Raw genomic sequence first — 19683 nt, 5'->3', positions numbered from 1 at the left:
AGCTCAGTATGGGATGTGTCTGAGGGGACCGATATAGATGTGTACAGGACAGCACAGAGGCGCCTGGGTTTGAAGGTGCGGTTCAAGAGTGGCCCTCTTCCTCAAACTGCTCCGTTTACCATCTGCCAACAAAAACGCACTTGTCTTTTGCTAAGAGGCCAATCAGGAAAGGGTCTGAATGGAAGCATCCTGTAGCCCAAAGCGGAAGGCAACATTTATAAAGATCAGAAGCTTCCTGAACACTAGTTCAGGGATGACCTTTCACTTGTCCTCAGCAGTGAGCACTGTGGGACCCTGAAGGTGTCCCAGGTCACTGGTATTACTTACAGCTGGGAAAGTGCTGAGGTTTACGTAGTGGGCAAGCCCCACAGGAACATGTGGCAGCCAGGTGAGGTTGTGTGTACACCATGCCTCTTCTACAGATGCCCGGTCTCGGTGTACCTGCTGCACTGCCCAGCCAGGGAACAGAGCACAGGTTTGAGTAAATATAGATGATCCGGTCAGACATTCTCTCTCAGACAACCAAAGAGATTGGTATCTGGTGGAGAACTGGTAGGGAAGTTTCTCTGAGGGCAGCACATTTCCATAGTTATGCTGCCATGGAAACTGTGAGAAGGCCTGTGAGGTCATCACTACCCAGTGAGGTCATAATAAGGAACCTGTGACTTGCGGGTCAGGCTTCAGGAGGAGGGGCAGTTTTGTGGAGGAGAGCAGGGTGGAGGCAGAGGTACTCTGCCTGGCCCCTCACACCTGGGCTTCCCCACCCATGCCCTAGTCTAGTAGACACCCCACGTGGGGCGTGCAGGTGGGCTGGTACAGCCCCAGGGGCCCCAGGAGGGCAAGAGAGACCCACATTCTGAAATTGGCTTGAGAGGCAAGATTAACGTTAAGAGACAGCTAGGTTGTATGGCACTGACCCTAAGAAGCAGAGAATTGTGTGGACTGGGGAATCAGGGAAGGCTCCTTGGCAGTGGGCCTGAAGGACAAGTGAGATTTGGACCCATGGGGAAGAGAGAGAAGACATTCCAGTTTGGAAGAATAAAAGGAAAGACACACTCTTCTCGACCTTGTCCTGCCCCAAATATAAATTCATAGAACCCTCACATTTTTACACCTGAGGGCTTAAAAAAAACAAGATGTTAAGGGGCCTACCCAGTGTTACACAGGTAGTGGAGAGGGGTTCTGCTCAATGGTTACGTTCATGTTGGGGCACCGGATTTACAGCTGATAGGAATGTGAGAACAAGCTCATGCCATTTCAAACATTTCCAAGTGATACTGAGAGAGATGTTAAACATTCAAAATGAGGGTGCTGAATGACCTCACAAAGTGGGAATGGTGGGCCCATTTTAATATGAAATTCAAAACAAATTCATGACAAAAGGACATAATACAAAATGACAACATAATCATTACACTCCCCTCTCCCCTAGAAGTAAAAATCATTATAATCCTCTCTCTCTCCACCATGAAAGGATGAGATAAAGGCTCAGCAGCAGCCCCCATGAAAAACATGGTCAACACTGTGAAGAGGTGTTAGTAAGACGACTTGGTCCGACTCAGAGAAGGAAAGAGACAACTCTGCCCTTAGCCTGATCAGGCCCACAGGAAGGAACCACACTTGGGGCAGCCTTTGATAGTGTGGTAATGAGAGAGAACCTTCTTTAGGAGGGGACTCCCTGTTGCCGACCTTGAAAAAGCAAAGATGGGACCTTCGTTTACTAGGGCTGTTGCAGAGGGGATGTGCCCAGGAGGTAGAGACTGCTTGAACTACCCTTTTAGAGGTTGGGCCACCCTGGTCGAGAACCACAGCACCTTCTATCCCTAAACTGCTTGAATCTGGGTGCCCGTTAGGACAGACGAAGTCAGGCCTCATTGGAGCAGACTGCCTTTGGGAGTGGTAGAAGGTAAATGTGAAGGGGAATGCTTTCTCTGGCGGAGGTTTGTCACGGCAGGTGGGCCAGCATGAGACCATTTAGAATCTCCAAGGCTCCAGAGATTACATGGCTGGGAGCATCCCTCTGATGTGGTGTGGGGACTCCTACCTTAACATGACCTGGCTGGGCATCTGAGGGAGGCAGAATAAACGGTTTATTAACTTAAGAGAACAAGAGAATCACCTGGGGGGCTCCACAAAACCACTTAAAAAGCCTTGTACCTGGATTCTTGAGCCAACCCTCAGAAAACTTATCTAGATCTGGAGTAGGGCTCAGGAAGCTGCACTTTTAATAAGCTTCCTGGGCAGTCCCACCACAGTGGTCCATGGATAGAGAGACCAAATTATTGTGTATTCTCGGTTGCTTTTGGGAGTCAAAGTGGGCAATATTAAAAACTGCAGCAGGCATACGTATAAACAGGAAATATTCAAGGCAAGCAGAGGTGTATAGTTATTCTATGCATGAATCAGATTTGAGAAAAGCTAGCCTGGTGGTTAAAGAACACAACCCTTAGGACAGACAGACCAGATTCTTTCCTGGGTGATTTTGACCAAGTTCTTTTATCCTTCTGACTGTTTCTTCATATGGAATAGAGCTATGACTGTACATTTAGCACAATATTCTCTCTCGGCAAAGGTTGCTCTGGGTCCATTTGTGTTCTCTGCAACTTAACCCTTTCCAGTGTGCAAGCATTTTTAAGTTGTTTGGTAAAGTATTACATTTGACTTTCAACAGTTCATTGCTTTGGGCAAAGCTTATATAATGCTGCAGAGACTAGAACCTATGCAGAGATAGTGAGAGGATGTTATAAGCTTATTCTGCCGGTTTATAAAAAAGTTTAACCTTTTCTCCTCTTCCTCCACCTGCCACCAAGAGATGAGAAAGAAGGCAGAGCCTGGAAATGCACACCAAGCAATACTTCGGTGTCAGTTTGCCTTTTATTCCTCTGCCAGTACTTCCCAGAGAGATTTCACCAAAAGTGCCTAAGCTTGCCATGGCCATTGTTGTGAAGAAAGTTTCTCTCTATTGCTAGTCACATCCCCTTTTCCTTCTCCTGGGGGCTTAATGGATGTTTGGGGGCAGGAAACAAAATTTAAACTAAAACATCAATTGAAAGAGCCTTCGTCCTAAGTGTGGCAGTTTGGAGTGTGCATCTTCTCAGAGTCTACTGAATTCTGCCCCAGTGGAAACTGTTATTAAGGGGCACCCATAGAAACATCGCTTATTGTTAGAAACCACGACATAATACGGAGCCAAGATCGACATTATTCTTCACGTGAAAGACTACAGAGAGCCAAGCGCAGTAGTTCACCCTCAAGTGCTGGCCAGCAACTAACCTTGTGAAGCCAGACTGCAGCCCGGGTCTTCAGAAGGTGACTAGGCAGCCCAGAGCACCCTACTAACAAGTGTGCTCACCCATCCAGCACAGAGGGAAAGGTCCCTGTCATGGCATCATATATAAGCCTGCTGCAATAAGGTTTGCTGGTGCAAAGGCTCTCTCACTGAGGACCCCAGTCCTGGAAGGCTTCTCCTCCGGCAAGCTGCCAGTTCAATCTTCTGAGCCAGGCTCACGTCCCAGGGATGGGTCACAAAGCTGACGACGGTGCCTGGCACCTCGCCCCCAACCCGGCCCACCCTCCCTGCTCTGTGGATGTAGTCTTGCAGGGTGAGAGGGAAATCATAATTGATGACTAGCTCCACCTGGGTGCTGTCCAGGCCCTGAGAGGCAATGTCTGTGCAGAGAAGAATGTCTCGGGAGCCCTTCTGGAAGGACTGGAAGATGCCTGCTCTCATTGAGGCTGGCATCTGTCCCTGCAGTCTTAAGTGTTGGATTTTGTGGTCATCCAGAATATATACCCCAGCCAGTTCACGGTGCTGGAGCAATTACAGAACACCAGAACAGTTCCTGTGGGGCCAATCCTATATGCTCTGTCATGCTGCCTGAGGATCTGCACCAACCCAGTCACCTTCTCTGTTCCCTTCGGCCTCATGAATGTCTGTCTGACATGAGGCATGATGCAGTGGAGCTTGTCACTGGTAACGGTGGTTAGAGAGTCTAAGCTGGCAACTTTACTCAGCAGCTGGCCTACACCTTCGGGAAATGTGGCCCCCACCAGCACTAACTGATCTTTGAGATTGAAGGGGTCTTTTAAGTCAGCTGGGCCTTCTGCTATATGGCTCCCCTCCAAGATGTAATCCACCAGTTCCAGGAAGCTTTCATCCAACAGCGTGTCTGCATCATCCAACACCAAGAAGGAGAGCGGCTCCAGGCTGATCAGTTGAGTTTTCAGGGCCTTCCACAGAGCCCCCGGAGTGGCCACCAGAATATCTGCTGGAGGTTGTTTGGACAGTTGCAGCCTGATCCTCCTCATGCCATGTACTCTCCCTAACTCCCGCACCTGGAGGTCCAAGGAGCTGCCCAAGGGCTGGGCCACGGCCCGCACCAGTTCGGCTAATTTTCGAGAAGGCACAAGAACCAGGCCTCGAGGAGCAGGGATACGACAGGGGTCCAGCCTTGGCTGGCCCAACAGCCATTGAAGGAGAGGTAGCATGTAGCTGACAGTTTTGCCACTGCCGGTTTCTGCGGCGCAGAGGATGTGGCGGCCGCGAAGGAGTGGGGGAATGGTACTCCACTGCACGGTTGTGGGCCGAACAACTTCGGGAGCAGCCTCTTGTAGTGCGCTCAGAACGCGGAGCTCCAGACCCAGTTCCGTTCAGCTGCCGTTGGGCGAGAGGTTCCGCAGCGCTGGAGTCTCATATTGCACGCGCTCGATGGAGAAATGGTCTGCGTGGGCGCGCCGATTCCTCCAGCCGCACGAAGCGAGTGGCGCGGGCTCCCAAGGGCCCAGCGTGAGGTGTGCCGCTGGTTCAACTCCGGTCGCCGCGCTGACATCAGCAGCGGCCCCGGTCGCTCCAGCACCGGCCGCGAGGGGCTCCGCTGCCCGCTCTGCCGCTCTTCCTGCCGCCGCTGTAGAGCCCGCGGGATGCGTACCACGGGCAGGGGCTCGTTGGGACCGCGGACCGTCAGGTCCCGGCGAGGCGCCAGAAGCAACTGAACCGCGAGCGACCACAGCCCCACCCGCCGTGCCAGAGCCATACTCCCCTTGCTGCGGGAGAGGCGCACGACAGTGACGTCACGGGCGCGCCAAGGCCTCGCGGACGGTGGCCGGCGCGGCTCAGTAAGGCCCGCGGAATTGGCGAACTGTGTGGAAGGAGCGGGATCTGTAGAGCTCAGCAGCGGCGAGGTCTGTAGGTCCGAACAGGGGATGATGACTCCAGACCCCGGCCAACCTTGGGGAAGGGTGCGCGACGGAGGCAGGACCGGGGTCTGGCGATACGCGGCGATGGGGCCCTGGCATTACGAACCAGGAGGGCGGAGGGCTTCTGGCGATCCGATGTCCGATCCCTGCCGTGCTCTTTCGTCGCCCTCACAGCTCCTGTCATGGCTCGGCCAGTTCGGGTCTCCCCCTGTGACTTATGAGGGTGCGGCAATGTTCTCCCAGATGTGGTCCCCGTGTAAGGTCTTTGAATACAAGTATTTATTGAGAGTCTGAGTGAATGGTCAGGCCTGGGGGCCGAGACCAGGAGTCCGGAGTCGTAGGTCCAGGCTCACCCTTCCCTTAGAGCTCCCCAGAGAGCTGAGGGCCCCGAGGGCAAGCTGATGGCTTTCAGCGTATCTTCTCTAAAGTCAAGAGAACTCATCTCTTGGTGCTTTTCCCCTTTCTTTTCAGCTGAGGTTCATTCTCCCCTCCCTTGTCATCCTTAACAACTTCTCATCCTGAACCCACTGCTTTCTTGGGTAGTTCACCTCCACCGGCTTTCCAGTCAGATACCTCAATTCCGTAAATAGCAGCGAGGAGGGTCCTGCTACAGGTTTGTGGCTTGTCTCACAAAGCCATGGTCAGGCAGAATATTTTACTTGAATTCAGTTGTTCAGGTTGCCAAAAAGCCTTACACTACTGGTACTTCTTGAATGGATCCCGAAAATGGGTGTCCGATCATTTCTGTAATTTCCAGTGCCTGGGGTAGGAGATAAGGTAAACGTGGATTAACCACCTGGGAGGTTCTTAACATCTGGAGAAAGAGTTTTACTTTCATCAGATACCGTTATAGAGATAAATACTACTAAATTTCAAATAGCATTTTGATACACGATAGACTTTCTGGAGAGTTACCTGTTAAGCCAGCAGAGAAGAGAGGTTTGAGTACTCATGGGTGAACAGAGTCACCCATGTATAGTCACCCATTGGATAGAGCAGTGGCTGTTGAGTGAGGGTGAGTTTGCCCTCACCCTTCCTCCAGGATGTTTGACAATGGCTGGAGACATTTTTCTTTGTCACATCCGGGGTGTGGGAGGGTGGTGGTGCTGCAGGCATCTAGTGGGTAGAGGCCAGGATGCTACTACATATCGTACAAGGCATAGGACAGCCCTCCCCACCACCCCAAAAGAATTATCTGGCCCAAAATGTCAATAGCATGCTATGGAGAAACCTTGGACAGAGGCTGAGGACTGAAGAGAGGCTGAGGTTCTCACATGTACTCTCCCTTCAGGTTGTCAGTCACATTTGCCAGACTCTTGTGTGGCCCTGCCCCTTTCCCAGAATGTGTAGCAGGCACACTGATGCCATTGCTTGTCATGTCCTTGGGATGAGAAAACCGTGGGGGCTCCTCAGAGTCATAAACACAGGAAGGAGTGATTTAGGAGGGTGACGTGGGAGAAGAGAGCTTTAGGAAGAACAAAATTGTCCTCATGTGTTTGAGAAATGTGCCAGATGGAAAAGCGATGAGGTGTGCCATGGGGTGTACCATTGCAGAAGGCAGACTGGGACTGATGCGTGACAGGGAGTCCGATTCTGGATTTGATATAGACTGCTGTAGCAACTAGAAATGCCTAGATCTGTCTAGAGAGTGCTGGGTTTTCTGTCACTGCAAAGTTCACGTATAGGCTGATGACCACTGATTGGTGATATGATAGAGGGGAGTTGATATAAAGGATGCTCTAAGACACTGTGATTCTACACCACTTTTACGATTCTTTCCCAGAACTCGGAGCTCCTCGTTCGTTAGCTGAAGAGCTCCTTGGATGTCTGCTCTGACATGTTTCATCCATTTACATGTGCCACTCATCTTTCAGGTACAAAACAAAGAATCGCTTTGCACAAAGCCAGAAGGGCTACACTGAAAGAATGATCAGAAAAGAATAATACATAGGTATGTATTTGCATTGACTTTCTCCAAGTATTTGAGACAGGGTAGCTGGTTAGTGGCTGCTTTCTTGTGCTCGAGTCCTTACAACGTGATCACCTCAGAATGTCATAGGGATTGGAGCCTGTCTGAGCCTGTCTGTCTCTGCCCGTGGCCCCTAGTTTCTTCTTGTCTTTGCTTTAGGTACTGTGTAAGGCCCTTCTCGTTTCCTCCCGCTCACAGCAGACATTGAGTAACCTCTAGTTGTGACTGAGATGCATATTTCACAGTATAGTACTTTAGAAATGAGAAAGGTTTACTTATTGTGGAAACAAATGTAGGCCCCTGGGAGTGTTAATGTCACTTGGTAATGATTTTCCCAGGGCTGCCATGGTAACTGACGTTGCCTGGTTAACCCCTAAGTTTTGAAAAGAATTCTTCCTTGGATCTCAGGTGATAGTGGTACATTCCTTCCTTCATTTATTCATTCAGTATATATTTTCTGAGCACTATGTATGTGTCAGGTACTTTTCATATGGACAGTGAATGAAACAGACAAAATTCCTGCCCTAGTGAACTGTATATTCTGATTTAATTGGCTTGGGGTGAGGCCTGGCCATTGGTAGTTTTAAAAATCTCTCCACATGATTCTAATGTACAACTAGGTTTGAGAATCACAGTTATAAGTGAAGCACTTTGGGAATTGCAAAGGCATTGCAGAAATAAAAAGTGGCTATTGGTATTCCTTCGCTATTCCTGCATTCTCCTGCCTGCATCAGGACTGTTGTACAAGTGCCGATCATTTTCTTTTCAGCCCTTTTCGCTGTTTGCCTAGACCCTTTATCCCTCTTTCTAACCTAACACCTTACCTCCTTCTGGTCTTTCAACCTCCAGTCCCTCATCTGTTTGGGATTTATCCTACACTTGCTGGGAAGCCATTGCAGGGTATAAACAGAGAAGTGGTGTTAGCAGAGATGCCTTTTTCAGACACCATACTGGCTATTGTAAGAGAATGGATAGGAGCGGGCAGGAGAAGATTTGGGGAGACTCATTATGAGACTGGCTTTGTGCACAGTGGTGGCCTTGGAGATGGAGTAAAGCAGGCAGGTTAGAGTCATATTTGGAAGGTTAGTGATGGCTTGGAGGCGAATAGGAGTAAGTGATGAATTGGATGTGGGGAATGTGGGTTAAGGATGTGTAATTGGGTAAATGGAGGCACTACTTACTGAAATGGGAAAAATTTTCTCCCCACATATTGGCCTGATAAACACCTTCTCACCCTTTAGACCTTGAATCAGAGATTCTTTCTTTTTTTATTTTAATATATTTTATTTTATTTCATTTTTATTTGGGCTGCGATGCCAGCTTGCAGGATCTTAGTTCCCCAACCAGGGATTGAACCCAGGCCCCCTGAACTGGAGGCACAGGGTCCTAACCACTGGACCACCGGGGAATTCCCAGCAGAGATTTTTTCTTTGTTTTTTTTAATATAAGTTTTAATTAATTAATTAATTAATTTTTGGTCGCGTTGGGTCTTTGTTGCCGCGCCTGGGCTTTCTGTCGTTGCGGCGAGCAGGGGCTACTCTTCGTTGCGGTGCACGGGCTTCTCACTGCAGTGGCTTCTCTTGTTGCGGAACACGGGCTCTATGCGCACGGGCTTCAGAAGTTGTGGCGCATGGGCTCAGTAGTGGTGGCTCGCGGACTTAGTTGCTCCAAGGCATGTGGGATCTTCCCGGAGCAGGGAGCAAACCCGTGTCCCGTGCATTGGCAGGCGGACTCTTGTGGGGTTTTTTTTAATATATTGGTTGGAGTATAATTGCTTTACAATGGTGTGTTAGTTTCTGCTGTATAACAAAGTGAATCAGCTATATGCATACGTATATCCCCATATCCCCTCCCTCTTGCATCTCCCTCCCACCCTCCTGATCCCACCCCTCTAGGTGGTCGCAAGGCATTGAACTGGTCTCCCTTTGCGACGCCGCTGCTTCCCACTAGCTATCTATTTTACGTTTGGTAGTGTATATATGTCCAAGCCACTCTCTCACTTCGTCCCAGCTTACCCTTCCCCCTCCCTGTGTCCTCACGTCCATTCTCTACATCTGCGTCGTTACTCCTGTCCTACCCCTAGGTTCATCAGAACCATCTTATTTTTTTTAGATTCCATATATATGTGTTAGCATATGGTATTTGTTTTTCTCTTTCTGACTTACTTCACTCTGTATGACAGAGTCTAAGTCTATCCACCTCACTACAAGTAACTCAATTCCGTTTCTTTTTTTTTTTTTCAATTCCGTTTCTTTTTATGGCTGAGTAATATTCCATTGTATATATGTGCCACATCTTCTTTATCTATTCGTCTGTCGATGGACACTTAGGTTGCTTCCATGTCCTGGCTATTGTAAATAGTGCTGGCTGGCGGATTCTGAACCTCTGCGCCACCAGGGAAGTCCACAGAGATTTTTTTTTTTTTTTTTTTTTTTTTCTTTTTGCGGTATGCGGGCCTCTCACTGTTGTGGCCTCTCCCGTTGCGGAGCACAGGCTCCGGATGCGCAGGCCCAGCGGCCATGGCTCACGGGCCCAGCCGCTCCGCGGCATATGGGATCCTCCCAGACCGGGGCACGAACCCGTATCCCCTGCATCGGCAGGCGGACTCTCAACCACTGCGCCACCAGGGAGGCCCCACAGAGATTATTTTTTAAGGGAGACCCTCCTCAACCCCCATCAGTCTCTTCCCTGCTGAGCTAGACTCCCACAGCCTTACGTAAGTGCTCCGTCATAGCACCATGCACACTTTTATTTTCACACATATTTGTAAGTTCCCTTTCTATAACCCTCTGTTCTATTGAACCTTACCCTCCTGCTTCATCTTTTTGTCTCTAGTGCCTAGCAGTGCTTGGCATATCTTAGGGATTCAGTAAGTGTCTGTTGAATAAATAATTGGAGACAGAGGACAAGGCTTAGGAGGGGAGATCAAGGCTTTGTTTTCTACATGTGGAGTAGGAGATGCCCTTAACACATCCGAGTGGGGATGTGTTTTGAGCAGTTGGTGTGAGGTTGGGATGCCTTTGGAGATGATCATGGCCAATATTTTAAACCATGGGAGTGAATACATTTGTGGGGCAGGATGTGTGAAATTAGAAGGGAAGAGGGCCCACGACTGAGGAGCAACCTCAACATGTGAGGGGAGGAGGTGAAACCAGCAAAAGAGACTGAAAAGCAGGGGTAGAGAGAAAAACTGGGAGAGTGTGCGCTCGACGAACCCAGGGAGGAGAGAGAGCGAGCAAGAGGAGAGGCTTCACCGTGCCACGTGCTGCTGGCAGAACACGATTGAGGACAGGTCAGTGTCTCGTAGACTGAGCCACTTCGAGGTAATTGGTGACTTGAATCAGAGCAGGTTTGGGAGAGTGGCAGAGGGGGAAGGCATGCCGGAGTGGGCTGAGGAGTACAAAGTAGTACCTCTGAGAAGAGCATCCTTGGCAAGCTTTGTGGTTTTTAGAGGGGACCGTGTTTGCTTAGAATAAATAAATTAACAGTTATCTCTGGGCCACGGGATTTGGATTTTCTTCGTTTTACTCCTGTTGCTCTACCTTCAAAATATTTTCAGAATGTGACCACGTCTCGCCACCTCCCCTACTATCTCTCCGTCCGGAGCCACCATCATCTCTGACATCGGTGGCAGAAGAGCCTTCTGATGACCTGCCAGTGTCTCCCGTGGCCCCCACAGCCTGTTTTTCATACAGCCGTCGGCGTGATCATGGGGAATGTGATCCGTCACGCCACTCCTCTCCTTAAAAGCCTTCACTGGCTCCTACCGTGAAGCGCTAACACAGCCCGCAGAGCGTCCGACAAGGCCATTCGGGGTCCGACCCCTGTGTCCTACCTGCTCGCTGCTCTCCATCCATTGTGTATCTGACTTCCGTTACCCTCTTCTCCTTTCTGTGCTGCAACCACAGTGGCCTCCTTCCTGTTCTTCCAACACACCAGACAAGCTCCTGCCCCAGGGTCTTTGCACCGGCCCTTACCTCTCCTGTGCGCTCTTCCACTAGATACCAACTTGGCTAACTCAAATCTCTGCTCAGATGTCACCTTCTCATTGAAGCTTATCTGGGCTCCTCTATTTAAAATTTTAACCTATGGGGATGAGGTGGGGGGGAAATGGGTGAGGGTGGTCAGAGGATACCAACTTCCAGTTACAAGACAAATACGTTCTGGGATGTAATGTGCAGCATGGCAACTATGGTTAACAATACTGTATTGTATCTTTTTTCTTTTTTCATTTCATTTATTTATTTGTTTGTTTATTTTTGGCTGTGTTGGGTCTTCGTTGCTGCACGTGGGCTTTCTCTAGTTGCGGTGAGCGGGGGCTCCTCCTCGTTACGGTGCGCAGGCTTCTCATTGTGGTGGCTTCTCTTGTTGCGGAGCACCAGCTCTAGGTGCGTGGGCTTCAGTAGTTGCGGCACGTGAGCTCAGTCGTTGCGGCACGTGGCCTCAGTAGTTGTGGCGCATGGGCTGTAGAGCGCAGGCTCAGTAGTTGTGGCGCACGGGCATAGTTGCTCCTCGGCATGTTGGATCTTCCCGGAGCAGGGCTCGAACCCGTGTCCCCGGCATTGGCAGGTGGATTCTTAACCACTGCGCCCCCAGGGAAGCCCTACCTCTCATTATTAACTCAATGTATTAACTCAGTTTTGGCTATAATTAGTGCAGTTTCTATTATCATTAATGAACTGGGGGAAGATCAGGTGGTTGTCTAAGTAGCCTGAACTGACTAGAGAGAAAGTCCCTGAGGCACAGGGGAGGAGGTGTGCCCACATCCAGAGCAGTCTAGCCATTGGAGGTCCATGGCTCATTAAGTAGCCTGAGATTCTGGTCTGTGTCCAAATAGGTACAAAGATCATTTGTGATCTAGGCATGTTCTCTTCTTGGGCATCTGAACCAGAATTCCCTGAAAGATCCCCAGGTGGTACTCAGTGGGTCAGGATGTGGATGGAGGTGAGCTACACAGAGGGAACCGAGTAAGGTCCACCCTCCCGCAGCCAGAGCCACCCACTGTCTTCTTCCAGTGCTGAGGCAAGCCACCTGGGTTTCCTCAGGCCACTGCCAACAGGTCTTCCTTTAGTATCCGGTGTCTAAACTGCAGGGTCCCCCACCAAACCCCAGTATTGGGAGCCTGCACCACAGACCCCACCACAGAGATGGACACTCATGTTGATTCCATTTCTAAAACATTTATTTTCAGGAAATGTTTGTGCTCGTATGCAAGGAAACTTTGTGGGGTATCTGTGGCTGCCAAAGTGACATCTGGCAGGATTAACTGGATCACCAGAACCAAACAGTGAGGACTGGGAAAGCGGCAATAACTGTGAGGCCTGGGCCCCTGTGGGGGCAAGATTTTGAGAATGACCACTTAGGTGACAACATGGGACTCCCACGAACCGCAGCTCTGGTTAGTTTCTGGTCTGGAGCCAGATCCTCTCTCTGATGCAGACGTGGGAGGATGGAGCAGCAAGAGCTGCCCAGCTGCTCGTCTGGGAACTCATCCTCCAAGCGACTCTGTCCCTCGTCCTCCTCCCGTACCTGGAGGCGTCAGTCAGCGGGCAGCACCTCTCACAGCACCCCCGCGGACACCTGCTCAGACCACCTGCTCAGAACTACTCTTTTGCCCAGCCCAGCACACCTGTTCCACCTGTCTGAAGACCCACCGCCCCTTTCCTCGAAGCACACCCCAGAGCTCTTCCTCACTCCAGCCACGCCCCAGCAACTCCTCTATCAGTACCGGGTATATGGACACATCCTCCAGCCCCTGTGGGAACCTGTGTGGCTGCCAGCCAGCCAGCTCTTGGGCCCCAGACCTGTTTCCTGGTCCTGAGTCAGAACCAAAGCCCTATGTGTCCAAGGTCCACTGAACCCCAGCCTTGGTCAGATATGGAAAATGGAGACTTGGAGAGAGTAAATGATTCACTCCTGCTCTTCATCCTTCAGAGGAAGACCCCAAAAGCGCCTCGACTATTCATCAAAAGTCATTGAGTTGTACTGTTAAGATCTATGCCTTTCACTGAATGCACTTTTTGCCTCCATTTATAAAGAGAAGAAAAGCTTTTTAAGAACTGGGTTGAGCCCCCTGCATGCACAGACCCAACCGCAGGCAGAGAAGATGGTCAGCCCAGCCCAGACCTTGCTAAGAGTCTTCTCAGAGGCCATGGGTCTGGTCTGCTGGCACTGGATGGGCGCAGATGCTGGGCAGTTGATCTCTGTGTGGTGTTTTAGACAAATATGATGACCTAGAGTAGGGTCAAACAGACAGGAGAGCCCAGAAAGCAGACCCTGGGAGAGGGGAGATACCATTTGGGCCAGCACACCTGAGGCTATGGTCAAGGCCATGAGGACCACAGTGTGGTGGGCACAGTGGCTGTGAAAGCCCCACTGCTGCCTAGCCAGCCCGAGACAAGCCACGGGGAAGCACCCACCGGCCAGCCCCGTCATAATCTCCGCCAATCCCGATGAACTTGCATCCAATGACTGCCCTGATGTGGTCGAAGTGATCTGAAGAATGGAGAGTCAGCGGTGTGGGGCTTCCAGGGCAGGGGTGGGGTGATGACTGACCTCTGTTGATTCCCCTTTTTGCAGCCTGTAGGCCAAACAGGCCAGTTCCTTCATGGCCTGGCACCGAGAGTACCAACTAGATGGCCCTGAGGTTTGATCTGAAGTGATCCCAGCTGGCTCTAGAACTGGACTTCAGATTTGGAGTGGACCCCAGAGCCCCCTGTTTGGGCCATTTCCCACCCAAGATTCACCCTGCCTCCCAGTCTCCTTGAGAACCTGTGGGGGCTCCTTTCCCCGGGTGTGGAGGATGAGAGAGCAACAAGAGTACAACTGGTGAAGACCCCAGAGACCTAAGGAGCTGTCCAGTCCCTTGGCCAGAGGTAGGGGCAGTGTGCTTTAGGAGCCCCTGCAGAGGCACACATGGGCAACACCCGGGCTCTGTGTCTGACAGCCTCCCTGATACCCATCATTATCACAGTTTTGATTCCATGGCTCCAGTTCCACATGGCACCAAGGTGCTGTGTACCATCCATTATTGGGTTTTGGGGAGCTGTACCTAATTGCCAACAGGTGGGTCAAACCACTGGGGCTCTTCTGAAGTCCTCCCCAAATTTGGACCCAGCTTCAGCTCCAAATCAGTTTTCAGAGAGCCCAGGGCGAGGCTCACCTGCCCCAGTAGACACGTTGGCTAACGGGTTGCACTGCAGCACCCGCACGGACAAGGACACCATCACGATGCCACCGTTCTTCTTCTGCAGGGGCGGACCGGTGGACAGTCAGCTTGGCCCCCAGCACAGCCACCTGCCTGTTCACTCTCTCGGCCCCTGTGAGAAAGGTGTTCAGCCCTGGCCTTGAGGTCAGAGTCCTCTCCTCTCTGGGTTTGTGTGAATGGAGGAGCCGCAGCCCGGGTCTGGGTGGTGTCTTGGCCCTGGGTTTCCGGGTTTGGAGTAGTATCTTACCACCTAGACCCCCACCTAGGGCTCAAGAGTTCAGGGGCTGTGGACCGTGGGTTTTGGGGGCAGAAGATATTTAACCTGGGGTTTGAGGAAATTGAGGGAGAAGAGGCTCAGGTTCAAGGGCTCCTGGTTTGAACCTCTTGCTTTAGGGATTAGTGCCAGGGCAGTCTCTCACGAGAAGCTGCAGGATATCATCAGGAACATTCCAAGTGTTCTTGCACACACCCCGGGCCGCTGAGTGGGAGAAGATGACAGGTGCCTGTGACACTTCTAGGGCTTGCCATGCCACAGCATCCGAGACATGGGACAAGTCCACCATCATGCCCAGGCGGTTCATTTCTGCCACCGCCTTCTACAGGAACAGGATGAGGAGAGGGCATCAGGGCTGCATTTATCTTGTGTGCATTTATCTGTAGGGAACAGGCGGGGCTGTACATTCATGTGGGGCAGGGTATGGAACCCGGGTACTTACCTTGCCAAGCCGGTGAGCCAAATGACATTGCTGTAGAAGGGGTGGATACCCTTTGCTGTGCTCTGTGCCCTGCAGGATGGCCAGGAGTCAGTCTGACTGGTGGCCATGGCTTTGCTACAAGAGCCTAGAAAGAGGTTCTTTCGAACTGTCTACACCTGCAACTCCCTGGTGCAAGAGGAGGGACCCAAACTGGGCTGTGCCTGGCAGTAGGAGGGCCCTTCTGGGGACTCAGTCTTGACTATATTCAGGAAAAAAATGCATACGCCCTTTTTGGTCAACTGCATCATTGTCGAAGTTCTGTCTCTTTTCACTTGCTTTAAAGGCCACCCCAATCTACCTCTTAAAAACTGTTTCCTACAATTCTGCCTTGCTTTCAAATCCTCTTCGTTGCCTTCCCTCAATATATTTTTGGACGATAGTTGTCCTTTATAACTGTACAGGTTTTTGAATTGCAGTGCCCCTGAGCTCCATCTTTCAACTCGCTTTTTTGTGAGCTGGCTGCAAAACCGCAGGATTGCTTCAGGCCCTATTCTGGTTCCGGGGGGCAGGCTGAGCCTTTGGTTAATTCTTATTCTTGATTGGAAATTAGAGTGACATGTGCCTGTCCAAACACCTAGAGCTGGTCTCTCATTGGTTCCCCCTCTCCCCGTTCATCCTCTGGACAATTTGCAAACTGTACGAAACAGGAGGTTAAAGGTGCTGATTCTCCAAGTGGGGAGATTGATAGTAAAGCGGCTGGAATGGCAAACCCGAGCACCAGGAGATGAAAAATAACGTGCGTTTTAGAAACCTTTCCAGATCACTGGGTGTACCATCCTCTGGGTTTCCCATGCATGTTTTAGCTGTCGGAAGATTCCCTTGAACCTGGAGATTTGGGACCCATGGAATGGGTAGCACGCAGTATTACTTTAAAGGGTCTGCATTTGCTCACGCAACCTCACCAATCCTGTCGGACCCAAGAGTGTCCAGCCTTATGTCTCTTCCAGCTGTGGGTCTAGATGTGGTCAATCCAGGTTGCATCACAGCTCCTGAACGAATTTTGTAAGAATTTCTCTTTCACTATCTTTTTTTTCTTTTTTCTTTTTGTAATTTATATTTATAATGGGGTTTAGCTGATTTTCAATGCTGTGTTTATGCCACTTTACACCCACTTGATTCACTTACAGAGAGATATCAATAAATACTTTTTAAGATTCTTACTACGCGGAAATATTCTTCTGTGGTGAATAGGGTGTGTTGAGTCCTGTTCACTGAGCAGTGAGTAGGTCTTGTCTATTACATATTTGGTTGATGGAACGGTATCTGTGCTAATTTCAAACTCTTGTTTTATGCATCACCCCACCTCATCTTTCCCCGTAAGCAGCCATAGTGTGTTTTCTAAATGTGTGACTCTGTTCTGTTTTGTACAGTTCATGTGTAGAGATTTTTACATTCCATCTATAAGTGTTATAAGTTTCGTTACCTGTGTGACTCATTTCTCTTAGTATCACCGTACCTAAATCACTCATTATGCTGCTACAGGCCTTAGGACATTGATTTCGAGTGATATTCCATTGTACATAAGTACCACAACTTGTTTCCCCATTTTTTTGTTTCCTGGGATATTTAAGGTGTACCCGAGTCGAGGTCCTTGTAAACCGAGCAGCCCTAAACTTTGGGGTGCCTGTGTCCTGTCGATTTATGGTTTTCCGAATATACACGCCCATGAGTGGAAGTGCCCTATGCACTGTAGCTCTGATTTTTAGATGTTTTAGGAAACACCATACACTTCTCCAGGGTGGCTGTTGGCATTTTACATCCCGCCCATCAGTGTAACAAGGCTCCCTTTTCTCCATGGCTTGTCCTGCATTTCTGGTTTTTACACTTTTCCAGGATGGCCCTTTTGACAGATGCGAGTGAGACTTCTTTGTAGTGCTGATTTGCATTGCCCGCTTGCTTGGTTGGCCAAAAAGGGCGTATGCGTTTTTTACTAAATATATTCAGGAAAAACTCATAGGTCCTTTTTGGCTAACTGCACCATTGTCTAAGTTCTGCCGCTTTTCATGTGCTTTAAAGGCGACTCCAAACTATCTCTTGAAAACTGTTTCCTGCAATTCTGCCTTGCTCTCAAATCCTTTTCGTTGCCTTACCTCAATATATTTTTGGAAGATTGTTATCATTTATAACCCTGCAGGTTTGTCAGTTGCAGGGCCCCTGAGCTCCATTTTTTAAGTCCCTTGTTTGGGCACTGGCCACAAAACCCCAGGATTGCTTCAGGCCCTACTCTTATTCCGGGGTGCAGGCTGAGACTTTAGTTAGTTCTTCTTCCTGCTTGGAAATTAGAGTGACATGTGTCTGTCCAAACACCTAGGGCTGGTCTCTCATTGGTTCCCCCTCTTCCCGTTCATCCTCCGGACAAATTTCTAACTGTTCGAAACAGGAGGTTAAAGCTGCTGATTCTGCAAGTGGGGAGCTTGTTAGAAAAGAGGCTGGAGGGGTGAACCCGACTACCAGGAGAGGAGGAGATGAGGTGCCTTTTCCAAACTCTTCCGGGTCAAAACGGTGTACCATCCTCTGGGTGTCAGGCATGTTTTAGCTGTAGGTAGAGTCCCTTTCATATAAGGAGGACACCAGGGATTTTTCCAAATCAGTGTCTCCCCGAACCCCAAACTGGGAAATTTTTAAGCTATGGGTACACGTATGTCCATTAAGGGCCTTAGGCAGTAGTCAGAGTCCGAGCTTAGTTGATTGAAATCTTCAGGGTCAGAAGCGCTCACCATCGGCCTCCCTTAGGTTACATTTTATCTGTCATTGATACGTGATGTAGATATAGATATGTATTCTTTTTCAGATGATTTCCCCTTATAGGTTATTACAGAATATTGAATGTTGTTCCCTGTGTTATACAGAAGTTCCTTGTTGATGATCTATTTTATACATAGCAGTGTGTATGTGTTAATCCCAAACTGTTTATTTATCCCTCCTCCCGCGTTTTCCGTTTGGTAATACGGTATAAGGTTTTATACTTCTCGGAAATGGGGGAGCTGAAAGAGAGGTCTCATTTTCAGTGGAAAAGCATTCGAAACAAGATTGAAGCTTCAGCCAAGATTATTAGATGTCCATCCTTGGAAAGATATCCCGTCATTTCTCTAATATTGACCTGACAAATAAGACAAACCCCTCTACTGAACTTGCTTATAATAAAGTGATGGAAATATCAAATGGAAGTCTTAGAAACATCTTATTTTACCCAAGCCTTATACACTGCTCTATGTTAATTACAGTTTGGCTCACACATCTGTTCACTGAAGTTACAATGTTCTCAATTTCTGTTACTGATCCTCCAGAGCGGACCCCAACAAGGGTCCCCCTGCCCAGTGTCGTTGGAGCCAAAAGAACGAGACTGAGTTTGGTTCAGAAGCAAAGGAAACTTTATATTTTGATCAGAGAATGGAGAGGTGAGAGCATGCGCTCCCCCGCAGGCTGTGGGCGGGGCTGCTGTGTAGGGATCCCGGCAGCGGGAGGGAGGGGGCGGAGCTCTCGAGGGCCGGGTTGGCTGGAGCTCAAGCTCTATGTCGCGGAGTCTGCAGGGGCCCCGCGAGCTGAGGTGTCGGCCCAGCCATTCTGCACTAGGAAATCGGGTCTGAAGTGCCGGGTGTGGGACCTCTGCATGCGGAACCCTAGGAGCAAGTGAAATTGGACAAAGCACAAAGGAAAAAAAGGTTAGACTTTATTTTATTGCCCAGATTCTAATTTTATCTCCCAGGAATTTTGAATGGGCTTTGCCGGAGACAAACACCTCCTCTGCTTTTTGTCCCGTTCCTCATTCTTGGGGTGCTGAGGGTGCAGACCCCTCTTCTGTAAGTGCTTCGTGCTGAGTTGGGAGTCCTCATACCCGGGGGTGAGGGGCAGGACTTCTCCCCAGCAGCCTCCAGGTGAGGTTGATTGTCCCCAGGCCTCCCGCCTCACTGCTTGTCCGCCTGAGCACCAGCAGTGGGAGTGTTATAGATTCTAATGACCTCTAAGGGTCCAGGAAAGAGATGCGCAGAGACGCTGGGCGGGGGGGGGCAGGTTTCACCCCGCCCCACATTTGTTCGGCCACCTTAGGCTGACGGTTTCTGCCAGTCTAGATGCTCTGACCAGTAGTGTGTGCTTTTTCAATTAGGCCCCTCAATTAATGTACAAACAGCACCAGGTGTCGGAACCCTGCCTGCTCAACTCCCAGACAGTCCAGGGCCGGTGGTGATCCAGGACCATGACGGCCACTGAGTCAACGGCCTTTTGAAGTAGCCAGGAGTCCAGCCGGACTCATTGGCCGCCGTCACCGCGGTGTCTGTAGGCTTTTCTATGGTGACAGCGTGATATACGGTTCCCCCGCCAAGCTTATTAGCTCCCCTCTGGGTGCAGTAAGTCCTGCAAGCAGTAGTCTGCTCCTTCGGGGCACACTCTTGTTTTCTGAGAGAAACTCCAGGTCAAGTGATGGTCAAATGAGTCATCATTGGGGCCCGTTGCCCCCGGTTGTCTCTCTGGAGGTTGAAGTTGGAGGGCCTCCTCTCTCGAGGTCTGTGTGTCCACCGAGCGACCCCTGCAACTTCAGGGCATGGTGGGTGGTTAGG

General features: G+C 50.1%; 2 protein-coding genes and 1 pseudogene across 19 annotated transcripts in view; 1 reads left to right on the top strand and 2 right to left on the bottom strand.

The window, feature by feature from the left end:
* Positions 1 to 19683, top strand: part of LOC308606613 (uncharacterized protein) — an 86368-nt gene that overhangs the window by 36277 nt on the left and 30408 nt on the right. For 5 of the 17 annotated variants that reach the window (XR_014013857.1, XR_014013858.1, XR_014013860.1 and 2 more), the window contains 2 exons: positions 7071 to 7147; positions 18415 to 18525. The exons of 6 other annotated variants lie outside the window; for them this stretch is intronic. The gene's annotated coding sequence lies outside the window, so the exon portion shown is untranslated. Of the gene's footprint in view, positions 1 to 5101; positions 5182 to 7070; positions 7148 to 18414; positions 18526 to 18657; positions 18790 to 18833; positions 18901 to 19683 lie in introns of those variants that run through there. 6 more of the 17 variants (XR_014013859.1, XR_014013866.1, XR_014013861.1 and 3 more) reach the window with 6 other exon arrangements.
* On the bottom strand, positions 3389 to 5033 carry LOC308606591 (putative ATP-dependent RNA helicase DDX28; annotated as a pseudogene). The gene has a single exon. The product of its transcript is annotated as a putative ATP-dependent RNA helicase DDX28 (transcript).
* On the bottom strand, positions 12360 to 15057 carry LOC308606525 (dipeptidase 2-like; the record flags this gene model as incomplete). The annotated part of the gene is made up of 6 exons (XM_081217463.1): positions 12360 to 12694; positions 12795 to 12930; positions 13585 to 13660; positions 14328 to 14412; positions 14792 to 14968; positions 15052 to 15057. 6 exons carry the CDS (start codon positions 15055 to 15057, stop codon positions 12437 to 12439), a joined length of 738 nt encoding a protein of 245 aa, XP_081073589.1. The 3' UTR covers positions 12360 to 12436.

Source organism: Mesoplodon bidens (assembly GCF_964165515.1).
Source record: "Mesoplodon bidens genome assembly, chromosome: 18".
Lineage (NCBI taxonomy): Eukaryota > Metazoa > Chordata > Mammalia > Artiodactyla > Ziphiidae > Mesoplodon > Mesoplodon bidens.
Note: the sequence above shows the minus strand (reverse complement) of the source record. Positions and strands in the feature narration are given on the sequence as shown.